This window comes from Pygocentrus nattereri, chromosome 23 (genome assembly GCF_015220715.1).
Source record: "Pygocentrus nattereri isolate fPygNat1 chromosome 23, fPygNat1.pri, whole genome shotgun sequence".
Lineage (NCBI taxonomy): Eukaryota > Metazoa > Chordata > Actinopteri > Characiformes > Serrasalmidae > Pygocentrus > Pygocentrus nattereri.
In genome coordinates, this window is record NC_051233.1 from 20475451 (window position 1) to 20496326 (window position 20876).

Sequence of the window (20876 nt, forward strand, 5' to 3'; positions counted from 1 at the left end):
GACCAGTAGCGCCCTCTGTTGATTGAAACGGGCTATTTTAAACATAGCAAGTGCTAACGGTACGTGCACTGTGATGTTAAAATATCACAAAATAGGACAACACTAAGTACTTTTAAACATTTCATAAGAAACTGTCTGTATCGCTTGCAGGCTACAGAGAATTTGAGTTCAGTAGATTGTAAACAGAGGCTGCGATTTCTGGAGCGATCCATGTTGGAATGGTCCAAGTAACAAGTAACATGGGGGATCCTTTCCTACTATTTAACTTTTTTTTTTTATCACGCCCTTGTGGACTGTAGTCAATGTTGTATCTACATGTTGGCAACTTTTAAGAATGTTAACACATCTAGTTTTAAATGAAGAAATATGTGCAGTGAAACAGCGATATCTGCTGCACGGTTCTGTTTGGTACAGTCAGGGGACAACATGGCGCTGCGAGGGTTGAGTTGCTGTGCTCGGTTTGTGCTTCATCACCGTGAGCGTGCTGTATTTCGCGGGGCAGTGCAGTCGGGCTGTTTTGAAGGCAGAGGTGGAGGTGTGTTCTCTGTGTTTAACAGTGCTGGCTCGAACGTATTTGGTTTCGTGTCTGGTTTAACGAAAAGCACAGGGAGCTGGTATAAAAGCTTAGCCGGTCGCAGGTCGGGTCTGTACGGCTGCTGTGGATTAACGTTGGAGTTGCAGTCTGCAGTGGGTTGAACTGGCAAGCCGCACTGACCGCACTGGATGACCCCGTTAACTGGTTTTACAATGTGCTTTAAGGTTTAAAGTCTTAAGGCATCATGCAGAATTTAATAATTAAGATAAACGAGAGCTGCATCTCCAAAGGTTTCCTGCACCACCCATTTTTCGAAATTTATACGTCGCTAATTAAGTTGTTAAGATGTCATTCAGATTGCTTTGTTCACGGTGGTGCTAGGAACCAAAGGTCTGGAGCGTTTAATGCCTCTGCAAGCTCCCTGACGGAAAACTACAACACAAAAATGGTTGAGTGTGCTGCCTGAGACATTAGTGTACAGTAGCTTTGGTATAAAATTTTGGCCTCTTGTTGATCCATTTACTTTAAGCTAGTCATGGTGGAGGGGTACATGCAAATATTCCCCCTCAAAAAAATGAATTCTTCAGATTTTCCTACTTTTTCCCCAGCGCAAACACATGTAAACTGGACAGATCCACTGTTTAGATGTTAAAAGCTATAATTTCAAAACTGACGTAGCACACTGTTTCACCAGGGAGTAGGGTGCCATTGGAGAATGATTTGGAATGGTTAGATGTGAAATGCTCCACTTGCCAAGTCTGAAGTATTCACAGTGGTTCTGAATGTCTGAAGAAATCCAAGCTTCTCTACAATGAGCCGTCTCACATCGTCAGACCACTCTGAATAACTTTGTTTGCAACTCAGTGATTGAATTAAGCTAACATAAAGCAAGCTAAGATAAAATTAAGTGCCGTGGTAGTTGGTGGTACAGATGGTTGTTGCATTGAGGTAACTAGTTTTATGTACACTTGTGTTCAACTAATACATTGATGTATTTCTACTTTCCAGAGTATTCGACATATTACTTTTACCTCTACTGAAGTACAGTATAATTACTATACTTGTTTTTTGTTTCTTTTCCTGTAGTTATGTTGGTAAAACCTTCTGTAATGCTTCAGGACTGGTCATACCACTCACTTCACGGCCTTAGCGTTTCATTTTAAATAAATGGGTCCCTAAAAGACATTGATAGTTGTTGGATGTACAAAGGCAGTAGTTCCCTCTACTGTTCTGAGGGCTCCTGAGACGGTACACATCTTTTCTTCATCTCTTTGTCATGCGGTTTGGGTTGGAGAAAAATGTGGACCATCTTGAGGGCCCTGGGGACCTAGTTAGGAACCACTGTACTTAAAAGTTCCAGTGTAGTTCTGTAAGTTACTCAGCACTTGAATGTGACTCATTTCAGCCAAACGGCATCTCCTGTCAGAGGATGTGGTGAAGCTCCAAGATTTTCAGCAGAGGAAGCTCGCCGTGGCCCATCAGGTGTCTGGACCAAAAAGTTGGTGATTGACATCTCACTTGAGTGAATGAAGTCCTGTCTGTCTGGCTTCTCAGCTTGTTTAGATGTGAATTAGTTTAAAACAGGGTTGGTTAGTATAGGAGTTGATTGGCACAGTACTGGTTTCTGTATCACAAAAGGGTGAAAATGATCGCCTTCTTGACCAACATCCATCCATTTAAAACCAACAAGAAGTCATCCTAGCAAGCTGGCATTAATACAGACTTGTGTCACGACGGGAGAGGGGATGGTTGGCACAGGTGTCAGCCTGTTCTCGTGTTGAACTGATGGAAAAACAGTATTTGAATGCCACAGAATATAGGTCTGTCACAGTTACTACATAGTCACCTAATTGCTTTTATTTGAGATGATCGCTGTTATTTCAGATGATCACAGTGATTTAAGCTGGCTGCTATCATTTTCCACAGGCATTAGATTTTGTCAAATTATGCTGCATCAACGAAATGTGAATAGTGTGAGTTGGGTTGAGGCAAATAAATGTAAATAAAAGAGTACAGCAAATGCATCCATTAAGATGTTATGGGGATTATCAAAAAAAAAAACCTATCTTCTTTGTTCTCTAACATGTTTAGAGGACAGTGCTGAGTGATGGTAGTTTATTTGCTAGCTATGCAGCTAATTCTAGTGTTTTTAGCCTGTATGTCTAATGTATGCTTCAGATATATATCTTAATATTAGCAAAGACAAATCATTAATGGCAATTATGTTTATGACAATCTTCAGCTAAAGTTTCATAATCATGGCTGCCCTAATTGAATGTTTATATTTGCAGTTTAAATTAAAAGCTCATTTATTATTTATATTTGTTGCTTCATTTTTTCAAACTGTAAACATGTAACATCATCCCAGATATCCTTATAGCATATGATAACCAACCCAATTCAATTTAATTAGAATGTGGTTGTTGCAAGAAAATGTTTTGTTGTTTTAATGTCTTTTTTTTTTATCTAAATTGTGCAGTAGAGTGAAAACTGTGCCAACCAGCCCCGCTCTCCCCTACTTTCATCTTAGTAGAGGGCCTCTCAGGGCCTCTTTAGCAGCCAATTTAATGGGAAGAAATTATGCTCAAAATACATACATACATATTCATGAAATGTATACAGTCTCTCAAATTTTTGAGCACATTGTATTTGTCCTCTTTACTGACAGGTCATTATTTTGATACCCTAAATCAGAAAATGGAAAGGAATGAGCTGATTCTGAAGGATGAACTGAAGCTGCTTCTGCATCTCTGTCACACGCCTGAGGATATGGTTACAGCCAGAAATGCAATCTATAGGTAGACCCAAGACAACAATTCCCACCTCAGTAGTAACAAAGTACTGTTCACAATGAAAAACACAGACAGCAACCATATGCCCTACAAAATATCAACTCATGGCTTTCTAAGATCAATTTGATGGACATAATTCACTTCATTAATGGGCTGCAAGTAACTCCGTGTCTTGAATAGTGTTGTGTTTTGTCCCGCAAGACCTTGAAATCTGATTGAATCTTGTGCACTGTTGTTATAATAATGTACCAAACCAGTTTGTCACCCATTTTTCTGTTTTCCTATTTCAAATGCAGATACCATGAAGAAAATCGTAATGTAGCATTTGGAGATTTCAGGTTTGGACCTTTGTTCATGCGGCTCTGCTACGAGCTGGGTCTGGAGGATATGGCAGTCTCTACACTAACTGATCGGGTACAAATGCACACCTATAAAGGACACTAATACACCAGTTGTAATGGGGCTTTGATTACATTCAGCATTATATCGGTTCTGATAATATCGGTGATTGTAAACCAGTAAAGGGATGATTATTATTGAGAAAGTACAAAACAAAGAAAAGTCTAGGTTGGTCTGAAAAGTATGATTAACCCAGTAAAAGTGTGCACTGTTTATTTTTATGTATCATTTAATAGAATATGAATTTTGTGCTTTTTGTTGTTTTAGGTTGATTGAATATTTGTTTTTTTTTTTTTTTTAAAGACACTAAAAGGATTCTTTTCAGATGGTACATCTTTTAACATTGCCATAGACATGCTTTTCACGAAAGAGTGCTATGAGGGTAAGTCTCAACTTATTTCTGACCTGCATTTTGTTAATGTGCATTTTACAGTTTTGTAGACAATTATGTTTCAGACTCAGACTCTGTCTCTGTCTGTAAAGGATGTCTGTTGCCATGGTTACAGCCACGAAGGGGTCCTGATGTGTATGTTTGTGCCCATGTTGTCACAGGTGCACTGGAGGTGGTGGGGGACATGAAAAACCAAGGCGTACCTTTCAACAAGGACACTTTCACACTGGCGTTCGCTACCTGCTACAAACTAGTATGAGCCATCACATTTTATAGCACTGGGCAAAAGTCAGCGACCACCCTTTTGTTGATTTTAATTTTAACTGAATATTACAAAGAAGCCTAACAACTAAATATTACAGTGTCCACTCCACGCACCTTTATTACAGTTTCCATTCATTTAGGGACGCTTGCTTTCAGTTTTACAAAGAAATCCGCAGGATTTTTTCATACCTCCAAAGTTCAGTCTTAGATGTTGGTTGTGTTTTCTGTTTTTCACAATCTCAATTAATCCCATTTACAAAATTTTGTCTGATCAGTCCCGTCCATCGAGTTGTCTTCTCACATTATTTCGATAGATAGAAACACCTGTGGATTTTTTTCACGGCTGGAACAAGAGTGGAGCTTGATTTTCTCAGTCTCTCAGTAGTGACAGTTTTGGTGGTCTATGACCTGATAGATGTTGATATTTGCATGATTGTGGGAATCTAATTGCTATATTTTTTTATTATTTTCCTCATTCAAGTGAATTATTTAATGTCTAATCTCCTCAGAATGACTTTCTTTAGTCATTTTAGACATACATAAGAGAGAATCTTGCAAGGCAGCTAAGGTGTGTTTGGGTAGTTGCTTATGTAAATGTTAGTGTCTGTTTGGAGGGGAACATGATGTCAGTGGGATCTTTAAACGGTTATTATTGGGTGCACAGCTGTAACTGCTTTATTTTAAGATGGGAAGAATAGTGGAGTTAAAGTTGCGGTAGAGTACACAAAAGTAAAGATGAAAAAGTAAAAATTAAATACTGATAGATTTGATATTTAGTGTTAGGAGCTTTTTGTGATTTTCTCTTAAATAGTTGTACATTTATGTGAACTTGTACTTATTGGCCATTTTGACTGTGAAATAGATAAACGAAAGGGTGACTTTACACAATACTGAATGGCATTACTTGTATGTGCTTGCAGGTGCTAATGATGTTGAATTCAATTTATACTTTACAGTATGTTTATCAAAGTTTTTTATAAATGTAATTAATATGAAAAACTAGGTGTCATATTTAGAACCCCACTTCTTTCTGCTGCGTCACTTAACTTTCTGTGCCTTGTTTTTGATAGAACACCCCTAAGTCATATCGTATCTGCTTGGCCCTGATGGAAGAAGGCCAGACCAAAGGCATTCTAATCCCCAGACATGCCTATTGCTGTGCAGTTGCTCTCGCTCTTAAACAAGTAAGTGTTTGTCATTTGGAAGCAGCTGCAATGCCTTAATAACCTGACTTCCTTTTTTGCAGATGTTAGAAAAAATAAACAGCAACAGTGTCACTTTTCTAAATTCAGATTTGCCTTCCTTTCTAGTATTTAGGAAAGGTCTGGTCCTTAAGAAAGCAAACAATCCAAGTTTAAAAACAGTTCCATGTTAACTGTACTGTCCTGTTAACTGTATGAAACAGTGGTCTCATTTCTTTGTTGTTGCACTCACATTCTGCAGATCCTAAAATCCTAGCCACATTCTTTGGCAGATATGTGTGCATGATTATACGATAAAGATTCTCTGGTGATGCGTCTATGAAAAAAACAAAAGAAAGAGACATTCTGCTTGGATTGTCCATCACTGATATTTGTTTTCCAGGCGTTGCTCAATCAAAACATTCTTTCGGAATAATAGTGCCAATACTATGCCTTGAAAAACATGACTAAAAAAAAGTTTGCTTTGTTGGAGTTTCATCATTGTTGCAGCCATATGCTTGTAAAAACCCAATTCCAAACAAATTGGGACAGTACATAAAATGCGAATAAAAACAAAAAGTGGTCTGTACATATATTGTAACCTGTAATTTAACAGAAACAGTTTAAATACAAGAAAGGTAAATGTTTTTAATCAGCTTTATTGTTTTTTGTAAATCTGCATTCATTTTGAAATTGTTGCCTGCAACGCATTCAAAAAAGGTTAGGACAGAGGTACTTTAAGACTAGGAAGGCTGTGAAATCTTCAACAACATCTTAAACAGGTAATGTAGTCATGCCTGGGTATAAAAGGAGCAACCAGGAAAAGTCTAGTCCCTTGTAAGCGAGGGTGGATTGAGGCTCACCACTCTGCAAAAAAAAAAACAAAAATGCATGAGCAAAAAATCCAGCAGTTTAAAAACGAGCGAGTTTCCGAGCAAGCGATTGGAAGGATTTTGGGTATTTCACCCTCTACGGTGCAACATCATATCACTTAACAATGTTTATGGAAATAATTTCTCCAGGCTCAAGAACAAAAGAACTATTCAGATTGTTACCGGCATTTATATCAAAAGCCAGGGTCTGTTGTGGTATTGGGTGGGAGGTATGATTATATCACCTGCTCAAAACGTAATTTGAACATTTCACAGCTGCTTGATGGAGATGAACAAGATTTTAGTATTTTTCTGTGTTTATTGCCTTTTGAGCTGTGTTTTGTGTTGCATTGCGAAGCACTTTGGGACTAGTGAAGTGCTAAATAAATTTACTGATTCACTCTAACAATTTTTGGTATGTGATAGACAAAGTCCCAATGGGCAAACATTTATGGAACTAAGCCTGTTTATTACAATCGTTTAAGATCAATAAGAACAGAGTTTACATGTATTGCAATACTTTTTTCCATGGCACAGTCAAAAGCCTGGGAGCTTCTCGCATCAAGCAACTCTTCATTTTCTATTCTGTGTGCTACTTTATACTCTCAATATGTTTTGCGCCACCCGGTGTGCAACCTGTGCATGACCGCATACATACATGCCCATATAAATATAGCTCCAGTACTGAAAAAGTCTGAGACTCTGTCATTTATACGTTCCAGTCAAAATGGCCATTATGTGCATGCTATTCATTTTTCAGTTACTATTTTTTTACATTGTTTAATGTTTGTGACTGTCATAGTTGATTTGGACACTGGTTAATGGTAGTGGGTATTTGTTTTACTTTTGCTTGGCGAAATGAATTTGTAGAGGATATTTAAGGATTGTCCCATATATTATAGTAACATTATTATTGCCATTATTATGACAATGTACCTTTTTTATTTCTATTTATAGTAAACTTCCTTTCTAAAGCAAACTAGTACTGTTCATAATGCTTTTCTTTTGCCTTTTTCACTACTTGTTTACAATGCAGAATGACACTGAGCAAGCGCAGAGTATCTACTCTCAAATCATGAGCATAGACAGCAGACTATGCCAGAACCTCAGGGTGAGTTACTCTGTATAAGCATTTGCATTTGTGTGAAACCAAGACAGACAGATTGAGGTCAGTTGAATTTTTATGTTGTGTGTTTCTAGGTGCTGATGTTGGTTAAGACAGGATCGATTAAGGATGCAGTTGAAGCTCTCACGACAGCCCTGCTGTCCAAGAGTTCAGTGTTTGTAAGGAAACCAGAGTTCTCCCAAGAAGTGGTAAGACACTTTACCAACAGATCCACAGTAACTGTACCCAACGCTTGTCGTTAAGTTTAGGTTCAAGACTTTTTTGCCACATCAACCACTAGGGTTCCTAGGACTTTGCTTTAATGCACTCAAAGCATGATAACTGCTACAACAGACAATCACATAGACAAAAAATAAAATTAGAAGAACATTGAATGCGGTTTCCCTGTTCAAAATTGGAACCAAAATAAAAATTCAAACCAGAAGAAGAAATTAAGAATTTTAAGTGCCCAGTACAAAAAATGGATCCAAAAAAAAGCTGTGACAAATTCAAAATGTGGACAATGCTTAAATAGTGAGGTCTGAGTCTGACACCACTGGTGAAAGTGCTTCTATTTTGCTTTCCTTTCTAATTTAATACAGAGGTTTTCATCACAAATGATATCAGCGTAAGAATTTGAGTGAAGTAGAATCTTTGAATGATTACATCAGTTACATAATTTCTTTGAAGTGCCCCCCCTTCTGCTTTTGGTTTGCAATTTTTTGGAAAAGCTTCTGATAAGTAGCTCAGAGATCAAATCCTCCCGAGAGTCCTCTGAATATATGTTTCAATGGAAGGAATTAGACAAAAACTAATTCTGACCTTTTTGTACAAAGCCTTCACGTGGTCAGTTTTACAAATTTGCCTTTTCATTTTAGTTTATAAATTTTATTTTAATTATCATAACTTTTTTTGAAAGTTTTCATTCTGTTTATTTCTAGGTTTAAATGGTCAGTAATATAACATGACTGGTAATTGTTATTATGACAGTTGTCATAATTTTTGAAGTCATGACTACAAACTACAATGATCTTAACAAAGATGATCATGTGATGTTTGATGTTGTGACATAAGCTGTCATGTTTGTCTTGGGAAACTGCAGGGCCACTGTTAACAGTCCTACCTTTAGGGTCTCAAGACGTCTCTGAGATACACTTGCCTTATCTGTAGTTAGACCTTATGAACCCAATGAAAGCTTATTACCTTAGGAGTTGTTATTCTTTAATAGCTTCTGTCTAAATTCAAGCCCAACTTAAGTTGTCATGGTGACTAAACAGATAAGTTAGGATGTTTCTGTAATACGGCCCCAGATTATAATTTGTTTCCCAACCTGCACATTTTAGTGTTTTTCCTGCTCCTGACATACCTGAAGCTAATCGGCTCATTAATAAGCCCTTGCTGAGTTCAAATGGCTGTAGTAGAGCATGGAAAGCACTACAATGAGCAGAGCATTGGGCACGATTGAAAAACACAGGGCTGTGACATTTATTTAGCTTGAAAATGACTTTAAAACAGCTGAAACCCAAAATGGTGACACATTCTGTCACACAAATGGCAAAACATGCATAGAAAATAAAAATCACTTGGAGTGACTCTTTAGTTGATCATTTACACTCTAAATCTATAGAGAAATGTGTCATTATGACTGATTTTATTTTTTCTTTCTTTTTCTTCCTTTCTCTCTATTCTGTCTTTTCAGGTAGATGTGTTAAGAGAGAGAAGTTTAGATGGGCCCTGGGAGCTGCAGGTGGAGCAGGTAGTGCAGCAGCTGCAGCAGGCGGGTCAGGTGACTGCGCAGAGCCTGGATGACTTGCTGTGCCAAACCCCCTCAGGGAAGAGGAGACCTCATGGTATTCTGGAGGAGGGCAGGAAAAGGGGCCACAGCCGAAGGACTATGAGACCTCTACGGTCCACCCTGCTGTCAGAGTGAAGGAACAAATGCGCTGGGATGGTCATGGCCACAGCTGAAATCCACAGTTATCACGCAGACCATGCCTGGGCTTAAAGGAAGAGCTTGGCAAAAAATCAAATGTACACAATTTTCCCCACTTACGCCAGGTGCAGTTGATCAGCCAAGACATGTTTGATATCCAAACTATTTTTATTTTAACACTTGATCAACGAGTCAAACATTACTAACAAGTGCTAGCAAATAGCCAAAACTTTTCTGTAAATATATCCCCAAATATCTCTCAACCTACTTAAAGAATTAAAGGGGAACTTTAGAATTTAAATGGTTAAGATATAAACAGTCATTCAGAGTGATTTGAAATGGAATGCTCCATTCTGGACAAATTTACAGAGGCAGAATTGTTCTCAGAGGTGGTGAAAGGAACCAGGCATCTGTAAAGTTACAGACATCTGGCTGATCGACTTCATCTGGGGCAAGTGGGGAAAATAAACATTTTTTTGCTGAACTATCCCTTGAAGATTCCAGTTAATAATGGAAGCATGAGAGGTGGCCGCGACCTTCCAGATGATGGTACGTCCAGACAATAGTGGAGTTATTGGATTCAGGCCATTTTGTTAGTCGGCTTTGTCAAAACAGGACTTGTGAACAGCAAGTTGAAGTGATCCTCAAATTGAGGGCATGTCTGTAATATCCAGTTTGTGGCCTCATAGGCTGTTATCAATATGGCATTTCTGAGATTGCATTCAAAGAGCTCTTTTTAGGTTTATACATGGACAAGACCAGTAAAAGGAGTTTTTCACCTGCTGGAGAATAAATTCATCTGACTGAAGATAACACTCAATTTAACAGAGCTATCTTTTTTTCTTTGGATCTTCTGAAAGAGACAATCATCTGATAAAGAAAGATTATTAAATTATTACAAACTAAATAAACATGTAAAACCTCTGTAGTCACAACTTATTTTTTGGAAGTAGACCTCGCTGACTCAACTCGCTGGAAGTCTCACTTGTTTTTGAGCAGGCAAGATTTTAGCAGAATATAATTACAACTGTGATTCAACACATTTGACGTAACTAATGAATGTTTTTAAAAAAACAAGCTTCGTTTGAAACTGACCCTAATGTCTGTGATAGAATAGCTCTAAAATAGTTTTTAAAGCAGGAGTGTCGAACTTCGTTCTTTTCAGGATTTGAATCTTTATCAGGGTTTTTCCATCCTGCAAATACCCTAAAAATGTGCGTGTTTTCGATCTGGCCAGATATGCCCTGATTAGATTCAGAGAACGTCTATGTTTTTAAATTTTTTTTTTTAAATGTCTAACATTTTTAAATAACATTTAGCTGTAACCTGACCTGACCAAAAAATATGGCAAAACATCAACAGTAAAATATAGGCACTTGTAGTAGACCTTGGAATATCGCATGAACACTTGAAATACTCAATATTTACATCCCCAGGATGTAGGTCTTTTAAACCTTCCTGTATTCTTGATTTAGACACCTGCCATTTTTGCTGCAAGTTCTTTAAATCTTGGGATCATTTTCTGAGCTGCCAAGTCTTTTTACTGGTTGAACTGCAGGTAAAATGTTTGGTGATATGACTGGTCTGGCAGAATTGAGGTGTACCTTTTTTCAGACTTTCTCCTGACAAATGAATAACATACTTAATGGCCACTTTGATCACAAATTAAGTAAAATATATATTTTTTTAATCTACGTAAATAGTATTCTTTTAAAATGTTCCTGGGAAAAAAAAACACTTTCAATGTTATAGATTGTGGAATATACTTTTCTTCATTTAATTATGAAACTGCTGCTACTTGCATCATTCCCGGAAGATGTTTGTGCTCTTATTACCCAAAAAAATGGACTGCAGTTTCTCCCTTTGCTTTGAATGTGTGCTGTTTGGCTGGGATCACCCTTGACAAAGCAGGTATTACGTTATGAGTTTTATATTATTAATAGCTAGATTCCATATTCATAAATAAGTATTTAAGGGGAATTCCACTAATGTAAAAAATGCATAATTAAATCAATATGATATGTGAACAAAATCATTCAGAGAGGGTGTGAAATGCATATTAAAGAAACATGACTCAGTAAGTTCACAGTGGGGGTGATAGGAACCAAACATGAGTTTAATACCTCACAGGACGTTATTACAAAAAATGGTTACAAGTATGTTGTATGTTGCCTGAGACGTTGTTTAATATGGATCCCTGGAGGTAACGTGGTAAAAATAGGAATTATTTTGAGGTTACATTTTGCAATTTGTGCACACATTGTCTTTTATTCATGGCCATGATTTCTTCATTGAAGCGGCTGTATTGTGGCTTCAGCTCTGTTAAATGTAATCATTAGTGCAGTTTATTGAAGGCTGTCTTCTGTTCATTATTGCATAAATTTAAACACATCAAATCCCTTTAGATGGTTTCAGGGAACGGTCACCGTCAGCCTACTTGTGCACAGAACTTGTTTCCAAATAAGTTTGGACGCTGTGGGACGCTTCAGGCCCGTCACCCACTGAAAACATCTGACACAATATGAAACCAAAAATACGACGGAGAAGACCCCAAACTGTTGAGCAGAATGAGAAAACATTTCACTTTCAAAACTGCAGCAGTGTCTCCTCAGTTCCCAAACACTTAGAGAGTACTGTTAATAGAAAAGGTGATGAACCACAGTGGTAAACAGGCCCCCGTCCCAACTTTTCAAAAAACAATAACATTTCTCAGTTTCAGCGTTTGTTGTATTTGTACTATTTTCAATTAAACACAGAGTTTAAATGATTCTTCTTCTACAATTGTACAATCTACAGATGCACACGAATAACAGAAAACGGGAACTAAGTATTAATTGTGAGATCGAATTATGAAAATATACCCGCGACTTAAAATGTGTGCACAAACTGCAAAACGTTCCTTCAAAATAAATTTTACTTTTACCCTTGCCCCCTCCAGGGCGCCGTAGTTTAACAATAATTTTGGTCACTTGGGGGGGGTCCTGAGTGGCACAGCCACTGGTCCTATCATCAGGAGATCGTGAGTTCAGTTCCTGGTGATGCTACCCTGACCGGGAGTTCAACATAGCCTTGTTCTCTCTGGGTGGGTGGGCTGGCCCTCCCTCTCCCCGTCACTCAGCATGATGCTAGCCAGTGCAGGTGTCTGTTAGCTGACCTAACAGATCCGGCAGTTAGTGCTCTCCTCCAAGCACGTTCAGCCTCCAGTTGCATTAGTGGCAGCTTGAAAAGACATGGTGTCTTGCTTCACATGACTTGGAGGAAGCTTGTGCTAACCTTCCTCCTCCTAGCGCTGGTGGTATCGTGTTTGGGGGAGGCCTCTAATAGGTGGAATTGGGTATGGATATGAGAAAAACACCAGAAAATAAAATATCCATGATGGGGAGATGCATGCAGTACATTTAAGCAGTGTGTGAAATGCCCCTGTTTTTGCAGGGAATCTGTATGGTTTACCAATGGATAAGCAGCTCTTCTTTCGGGAAATTGGGCGTTTTCAGATTTACAAATATACTGTAGCACATTATCATAGCAGGAGGGCCTGGGTTCGATTCCCCAGCCAGGTGACCAAGGTCCTCTCTGTGTGGAGTTTGCATGTTCTCCCCGTGTCTGCGTGGGTTTCCTTCGCGTTCTCCGTTTTCCTCCCACAGTCCAAAGACAGCTGGGATAGGCTCCAGCACCCCCCGCGACCCTGACGGAGAAGCGGCTTAGAAAATGGATGGATGGATGGACATTATCATAGCATATTTTAGTGTTTCAGAGGTTTCGCAGGCATAGTTACAGTTGCTTTGCTGTGAAGGACCAACTGCATGCAGCCCAGTACTGCAACTCCAGTTAGAAGGGTTTTTTTTTTTTTTTTTTTTACATTTGCCACTATTTTACCATCATCCTCACATATAAAACCAATGAAAGGCAAGTGTAGATTCACTGGTCATTTTGGATAGCAAATGAAACAGCTGTGGACATTGTGACTCCTGGTTCCTATCGCCACCACTGTAAAGAGATCATAGTTGGTAAGTATGCAAAATTTTACTTTAAAATACACCGAATTAAGTCAATATTTAGAAACATGAGCTGTAAATACAGCCATTGCTTAAATGCTTCTTTGCATGATGAAATGGTTCTTCAGATTGATGGAGAATGTCTTCTGTATAAAATCTTCTTGAAATGGTTCTATGTTCCAAAATGGATTCTTCTATTGTTATAAGCTTGACATCGTAACAATAACAACACATTTTCAAAAAAGGTTCTTTGTTATAACAAAACATTCTCCATCAATCTAAATACTAATTTAATCTATGGTTGTATTTATAGTTCTAAATAGAACCATTCCCGTATATGTATACTAAAGAACTCTTGAAGAACCATCTGTATAAACACTGTATGGCACTTGCTTGTTTGCGATGTTGTTGTTTTCGTGTAATTAAAAAAATAATAATAATAAACCGACGGGCACTAGGACCCAAGACTCGACGAGAGGGCTTATCACTGTAAATGCGCTTGTATGACTGGGTCTTATAGCTAAAAAGGAATGTTCTGCCCTGTTGGGCCCGTATATGTGACTTTTCCCAGCCTAATATTCGAGAGAGCGCTTATCTGAAGGGGAATCGTGGACGTAACTCGGCAGAAACCTGCACTGAAAGCGGACTAATCTGAAGAGCCAGGCTTTTAGTTCAGCGCAGAAATCCTCTGACTGTCACTCGGTCACCATCGCAGACAGTCGGGCGAGCCAAGATGGAGTGCCAATGGAAGCCAGACGAGCAGGGACTTCAGCAGATCTTACAGCTTCTGAGAGAGTCTCAGTCTCCTGACACAAGCACGCAGAGATCCGTCCAACAAGTATCCTTCACCGCTTGACGCGTTTTTTCCCCAGTCACGTCTAAACTGGCTCGCTAGGACGGGAGTCACGATGCTTAGCCTGCCTGTTAGCTCAGAGTGCTAACTTGGCTTAGCGAGCCAGCTTCTGCTTACATGTGCTTTCCGGAGCTGGTTTGGTCAGACTTTAGTTCACATTTGACAGTAACAGTATAGCAGAAGTATGGTTAACGTTATATGTTCAGGCCACGAGTTGAAGCGGTGTAATAGGGTCAGCTAATGCTGACTAAGCTGGCTCTTTACCTGGTTTTACATTTACGCGAGGCTGAAGTTGGCTTCCTTTTCAGCAGCTTTCTCGTTAGGACTCTCACGTCCACCTTAAACGGTGTGGCGGTTACACGCTGGCGCCTGTAGCGTTACATGAGCCAAACTAACTGTTCCACCTTTTAAGGTGGAACTGAAAACTCGGATAAGAAGCCTGGTTGGTTTCACTAATCAGCGCCAGCGTCTTTTGTGCCTAACGGTTCACGCCCTTTCGAGCACCTAGCTCAGGAGTCAGAGCCGTGTACACAGTGTCGGTCGGTATGATGAACATTAGTAGGTAAAATGACTGATGAAACCATCACAGACGATTCTGTTGCTGTTAATAGCTCAGTAACGACAGTAGCTGACTACACCGTGTGGCATGTCGATATTAATCCCACTGTGTGAACGTCAGGCAACATGTCAGAGCTATTGAAGTGGTTTGTTGTGAAACGGTTCATTTGTAGAGAAACTCGCTCGTTTCTTTACAGTGGTGTTAATAGGAACCAGGTGTCTCGATGCCTCTAACACGAATATAACCGCCAGTGAACTCACACTTGTGTTTATATGTGGTGGTGGTGGTAAAATAAGGTAGAGTGAGTTTCCTTTTTGGACCCAGTTTGTCTGAGAACACTTCATGTGTCCCTCCACCACAAATAGATTAAGATAAGTTGATCAAACTACGTTCTAGGCCAAAACTGTTCTTAACCATTTTATGTAATAACTTTATGAGGGAGCTTTTAGAGGCTTTAAACAATTTCTACCATCACCACTGTTAACAGTTCAGACTGTTTCTCTAGAACAGAGCTTTTAACACGTAGGGCTATACCTATGGATACAGACATGTTGGCATATATTGTCACACAATAACGATTAGATTAGATTAATGTGTATTAGGTTAAGCAGTGACCTTGTGCCTGAGCGCTGTATATAGGGGAGGAGGGGAGGGGGGGAGGGGAGGGGGGTGGGTACAGCCTAACACATTTTGTTTGTAGCATAATAATATTGGAAGTATATTAGCAAGAGTAATACATTTATTTAATAAAACAACCTGCACATCTTTGCCACGAAGGAAAACAAAGCTTTTGTGAACAGTTCAGCTGAATCGTAACGGTCTGTGTAGAAATCCAGTGAATAGACGTAAACATAATTACCTAAATAAGTCTAATTCTGTGATGTTTAACCCAGATAAGTTTTCCACCTCAAATACAAAAGCAATACCTGCATAAACATAAATCTAGTGAAAACAGGCCGTGTCAGATTTATTTAAGAGCGCAAAGTAGAACAGCAACTATCAGCATGAGAAAACCGAATTTTATTATTATTATTATTATTATTATTATTATTATTTTATTTCTGCTGAATATGTATAAAACCCTCAAAAGAATAAACTGTTTATATGGGGGAATATGGACGTCTCACTTTGTTTCTCTTGGGATGCCTAGTTGTAACACTGCGTTACAGCTAATCCCACCATGTAGAGTCTGTACTGTAGCTTGGCTAGCTCTCACTCTGAGTTGTTTGTATGCTTCAAGTGGGGTTAAATAAAGCCACCAAGAGGGTGATTTAAATAATGTACATGTGACTTACAGAACCACTCAGTGATGAGCGGTTCAAAGTGATGTGTTATAGAAATGTAATCGTGTTTTCTAGGGGCATAGTAATCCAATAGAGTTCAAATTCTTGTAATGGTTACAGATGTAGTAAGAATTATGTTACTTGTTTTTCTTATATGTCTCTAAGCAGACAAGTTTTAAGTGTGTGCAATGCATTTAAAACACACATTTCCTCTACATGTCATCTACGCCTGTCCTTGTTTGTAACTCGATGAACAATCAAAGCATTTAATCCTGCTGATACGAAACAGGTGGTTAAAGATTTCTTTGCTGAAGATGAGGAAGCCCCGAGCTCTCCTAAACAGGCTGATTTTCATTCACAAGCAGCTCTAAAAGCTTTGCATTTTATTTTTAAAGATGGGCTATTTTTGGACCATTTGCTCCAGCCAGTTTCTGGGTTTTAAGCAGCATTAGCCAAATTTGTCATTTTATGAAAGCTGAACTGGGTGTGTCCTGTTCAAAGGTAAGAATAGTCACAGGCCATTTAAATGATGTTTAAGGTAACATGTACAGGTTCTGCTTGCTGTGTTTGTCTCTTCATCTAATATACCACTATGAAAACTACACTCTTTAACCTGCTTCACAGAAACTTGAACAGCTCAATCAGTTTCCAGACTTCAACAATTACTTGATATTTGTGCTCACCAAGCTGAAGTCAGAAGGTACAGTATCTTATGCTCACACTTTGTAGTAGGTGAATGTCATCTCCTTCTTCTTCTTCTTATTGTTATTTACAAGCTTCTGTACAGTAGAGGTTTCAGGAATAAACAAGGGGTAGATGATATGACCTGTAATATCATGATACACTGTGTGCAAAATGTTATTTAATATTGAGATTTGACAAGTTGGAACAGAAAAAATGGATAAGAGACAAATTTAAAGAATATATTAAAAGGCAATATGGTGATTCTTATTGTATGTTTCTCTTATTATGCTGCACTAAAGCCAATTAAACTGTACTAAACGTGCTGCTTGTAATAAAACATGCAATTCAGTCTAAGAACTGATGACATCCAGAGGATATTGTGACATAATAAAATATTGTCATATTGCTCATTCCCAGAATGAGCTGTTTGAGAATATGGGTCACTCTAATTTTAAACCACTGGTGTCCATCGCGTTTACGGCTGCTCTCTTCAGAACACGAATTGTCTTTGTTGATTAAGATGGCCTTATTGTTGATACCCCATAGGATTGTGCTAATTTTGTCATATGCTTGGAGCAGAGGGGTATCATATTTGAAATTTGGACATTACACACAAATTAATCACAATGTGATTGCTTGAGGAGAATAAAACTAAACCTTTAGTAATTTAGTAAACACTTAGTCCATTTCATTTTTAGAACTTGCTTTATAACTGCAGTGTTTCTTTTTGGTCTAACCTAAGAGCGTTTTGATTGTTTGCTTCAGTACTGCATGTATACACATATCATTTCTGGAATTCCGACATTGAAAGACTGTGATTGTGCAGCAAAAGGAATTTCTTCCTGAACTCATGCATGCATTTGTGGTTAAATTTAAGGGGAAATCCATGATTCTTTCGAAATTTGTGCATTTTTCATTCACTGATCTTAAGATACATTTTAATCTTCCTCTCTCTTTACTCTTTGTTTGTTTACAACTTCACTCAGCATTTCAGACATACAAAGTGTTGTAGGCCAATGCTCCAAGGGCTCATCCAGTGCATACTGTCATAAGATAATGGAATAAGAGCTTTGGAAAATCTACTGGGCAAAGTATCACTTATATATAACATCCTGGCAGACTGTCCTGTCAAGCATTTGCAGTTATGAGTACCTTGTAGAGGACACCAGATCGACAGCTGAATATCTGCACACAGTACATTAATATACATGTTCTGGGAAAATCCTGAAGTAGCAGATTTATGGACCACTACAGTAGATATATTCTCAGGATTACTTGGTCTCAGCATTCCGTTATAGCCTAATTTTTGTCTGTTAAACGATGATTCAGACAGTTTTCTATGACTCAAAATGCTGTTGGCAGGATTTACAGCCACACAAAAAAACATTTATAAACTTCTGGATGTCCAGTTTTCTAAACATAGTTTGCATGGAGTGTCTTACAGCCAGGCTCAACAGAACAAAGCAGTCAGCTATTAGTAATTGGGAGAGTGTATGTGATTCAATTCAAGAACTTTACTTTTGAACTAAAACCATGTACACTGAATACTGCATGTTGCTGTCATGTCTTTCTCCACCCTCTCCTCTTTTTGAGAAAGGTGATAAAAAGATAAGAACAAAACCTGGTTGAAATATGAACATTAAATGTGAATAGAGTGATGCGAAATGGTTGCTAACTCCGGGATTGCGATGGCTATATTGCATATAAAGCCAATTTATATTCAAAACGACATTGTTGATGTTAAAATGGTGGTTAATTAAAAAGAATATGTTTTCTTTGGGTGCTGTTTTGCCTTACAACACCCTCCATGTACCTCTCTGCCATGAAGGACTGTTTATACCAAAACATTATTTATTGTGATGTAGCTTTTAGAGGCATTAACTCTTTCAGTGGTATGTTTCGTATAACTTCTGTTATCAATACTTCTGGCTGTAAGTTCCTTTATGCTATGAAGAATGACTTTGTTTACATCTTAATAATGAAAAAATATCTGGAATTCACCTTTAACTTAAATCATATGATGAGAGAGAGGCAGCTGTTGAATGTCATAACAGAACAGACAGTAAGTAGCTTTGTATAGTTCCTAATTTCCTTTTGTTCCCTTATCTTTGCAGATGAGCCCACTCGTTCCCTGAGTGGACTGATCTTGAAGAACAATGTTAAAGCCCACTACCAGAACTTTCCCAACGGAGTCTCTGACTTCATCAAACACGAGTGCTTGCAGAACATCGGAGACTCTTCACCTCTCATTAGAGCCACAGTGGGTGAGTAGGGTCCTAACATCACAACTGTCCAAATTCTTACAGGATGCTGATCACCATCCAGATTAAGGGTGTATGATATATATCAGTGGCTGGTGTGTCATTCAACAATAAATGAAAAATGCGATTATCAGTTTGATAATGTTAATATCATTATCATCAACATTTTAACAAACAATTACTGTTTATTTACATACAGTGTGGAATGTACATTTCTGTGGCACATTTTACATTTTATGTTTTGTTTGTTCTCTCTAGACAATCTATTAACTTTTTTCACTTTGAAAATAAATAAACAAAAATGTCAATTTCAAATGGATGGCATAGTGGATAATGACACTGTCATCCAGGCAGAAGCAGGCACTGCTGTAACAATAAAAGTCCTTGGGCAAGACTCCTAACATCACATTCACCCACCACTATAAGTTGCTCTTGATAAGTGTCTCCTAAATATACACATTTACAATAATCATGGCTGTGTAAAAATAATCAGTAATCCATATATTTACCTTTTACAATTGTTTGCCAGAATTTGAGCACCTCAAATTAGTTAACACATCATCTACAGAAGGCAGAGTTTTAATGCACAGTTACTGTTTATTTGTGAAATGTAATGCATTTGGAGGGTTGAATGAAATGTAAAATAATGGCCTGTACTTTATATGTGTGTGTGTGTGTGTGTGTGTGTATGTGTGTTTATTTCCAATATGTTAGACTCCGCAAGTAAACCGCAAGTAAATGGAAAATCTTTGCCTACAACTGCATTTGAAGTCTATTTTAAAATTAAACGAGAAGTACACATACTGATTATTGGTATCACAATTTACCAGTACAAGGTGTTAATTATTGGTTATCACTGTTGGCCCAGGTTTTCCTAATTCAGATTAGAAAAAAAGTGTGATCGTTCTCTCTCTCTCTCTCTCTCTCTCTCTCTCTCTCTCTCTCTCTCTCTCTCTCTCTCTCTCTCTCTCTCTCTCTCTTTTGCTTTTCATTCTCTTCTTTACTTCTTAACTATGACTATGGTCTTGGAGGTTCTGGATTCTGTTCCTAAACATCATACTGACCCACAGCATAGTCAGAGGTTAATTCCAGTTCTCTACCCTCTTGTCTTGAGCCCTCACAGATGTATTTGCGCAGCGTAAGCAGTGCAGGAGTCAGGGCATGAAGTTTGTGAAAAACTGGGACAGTGTTGCTGACATCACTCATTGCATCACTGTATACAAGTTCCTAAGAGAGATGAAGTGAGGAGGGAGGTAGACTACACTTGAAAAAAAAAGCTGGTTCTTCAAGGGTTCCATAGTAAAGAGAATGTTTTTATTCAAAACCATGAGTTCTGTACACAACTGTTTCATGCTTAAATGGTTCTTCGCATGGTGAAATCGTTCTTCAGATTGATGAAGTGTGTTGTATATGGATTTACATAGAACCTTTTTAAGAATGGTTCTGCTTAGCACCAAAAAGGGCCTTAGCACAAACTGACAGCAGAACCGTTTTTTGGTCTTTGCTTATTAAAAATGTGGTCTGTAAATCTGTACAGTGGTAACAGTAAAATGTTTGGCAGTGACAAACTGAGGTCCTGTTCCCCGAGAGCTGAATTACCACTACAGGAAAAAATAAAACAAGTGGTGCTTTGTTTAAGTGTGCCCATAATTTTGAGTTACAGTAAGTAATATAATAATAAATATGTAGATTAAGATGAAACTCTTCAGGCTGCAGCGTCCTTTAACTGCATTAACATTTTAATGTGCTAGTTCACTATTAGAGCTGTG

At 38.3% G+C, this 20876-nt stretch overlaps 2 protein-coding genes across 4 annotated transcripts in view; both read left to right on the plus strand.

Annotated features, from left to right (window-relative positions):
* Nucleotides 1-425: 425 nt before the first annotated feature.
* Nucleotides 426-10396, plus strand: ptcd2 (pentatricopeptide repeat domain 2). 2 transcript variants are annotated; one of them, XM_017698524.1, is made up of 10 exons: nucleotides 426-535; nucleotides 1941-2033; nucleotides 3204-3333; nucleotides 3624-3741; nucleotides 4030-4108; nucleotides 4279-4370; nucleotides 5452-5565; nucleotides 7471-7545; nucleotides 7635-7748; nucleotides 9239-10396. In XM_017698524.1, exons 1-10 carry the CDS (start codon nucleotides 427-429, stop codon nucleotides 9467-9469), a joined length of 1155 nt encoding a protein of 384 aa, XP_017554013.1. In that variant the 5' UTR covers nucleotide 426; the 3' UTR covers nucleotides 9470-10396. The 2 variants fall into 2 exon arrangements, with proteins under 2 accessions (XP_017554013.1, XP_037389050.1); XM_037533153.1 differs by lacking the exon at nucleotides 5452-5565.
* A 3552-nt stretch (nucleotides 10397-13948) lies between these two features.
* The window catches only part of tnpo1 (transportin 1), a 36317-nt gene continuing 29389 nt past the window's right edge, over nucleotides 13949-20876 (plus strand). For both annotated transcript variants that reach the window (XR_001857897.2, XM_017698602.2), the window contains exons 1-3: nucleotides 13949-14305; nucleotides 16787-16862; nucleotides 18961-19110. Coding sequence is in view for 1 of the 2 variants with exons in the window: in XM_017698602.2 (XP_017554091.1) it covers nucleotides 14201-14305; nucleotides 16787-16862; nucleotides 18961-19110 (331 nt within the window). In the remaining variant the exon portion in view is untranslated. The remainder of the gene's footprint in view (nucleotides 14306-16786; nucleotides 16863-18960; nucleotides 19111-20876) is intronic.

What these genes read in the sequence shown, in the direction of transcription:
- ptcd2 (XM_017698524.1), top strand. Translation starts at nt 427, where the DNA reads ATGGCGCTGCGAGGGTTGAGTTGCTGTGCTCGGTTTGTGCTTCATCAC. An exon ending in TCAGGTGTCTGGACCAAAAA is followed by an intron (nt 2,034 to 3,203) that starts GTTGGTGATTGA and finishes CTTTACTGACAG; the next exon opens with GTCATTATTTTGATACCCTA. An exon ending in TCTCTACACTAACTGATCGG is followed by an intron (nt 3,742 to 4,029) that starts GTACAAATGCAC and finishes TTTTTTTTAAAG; the next exon opens with ACACTAAAAGGATTCTTTTC.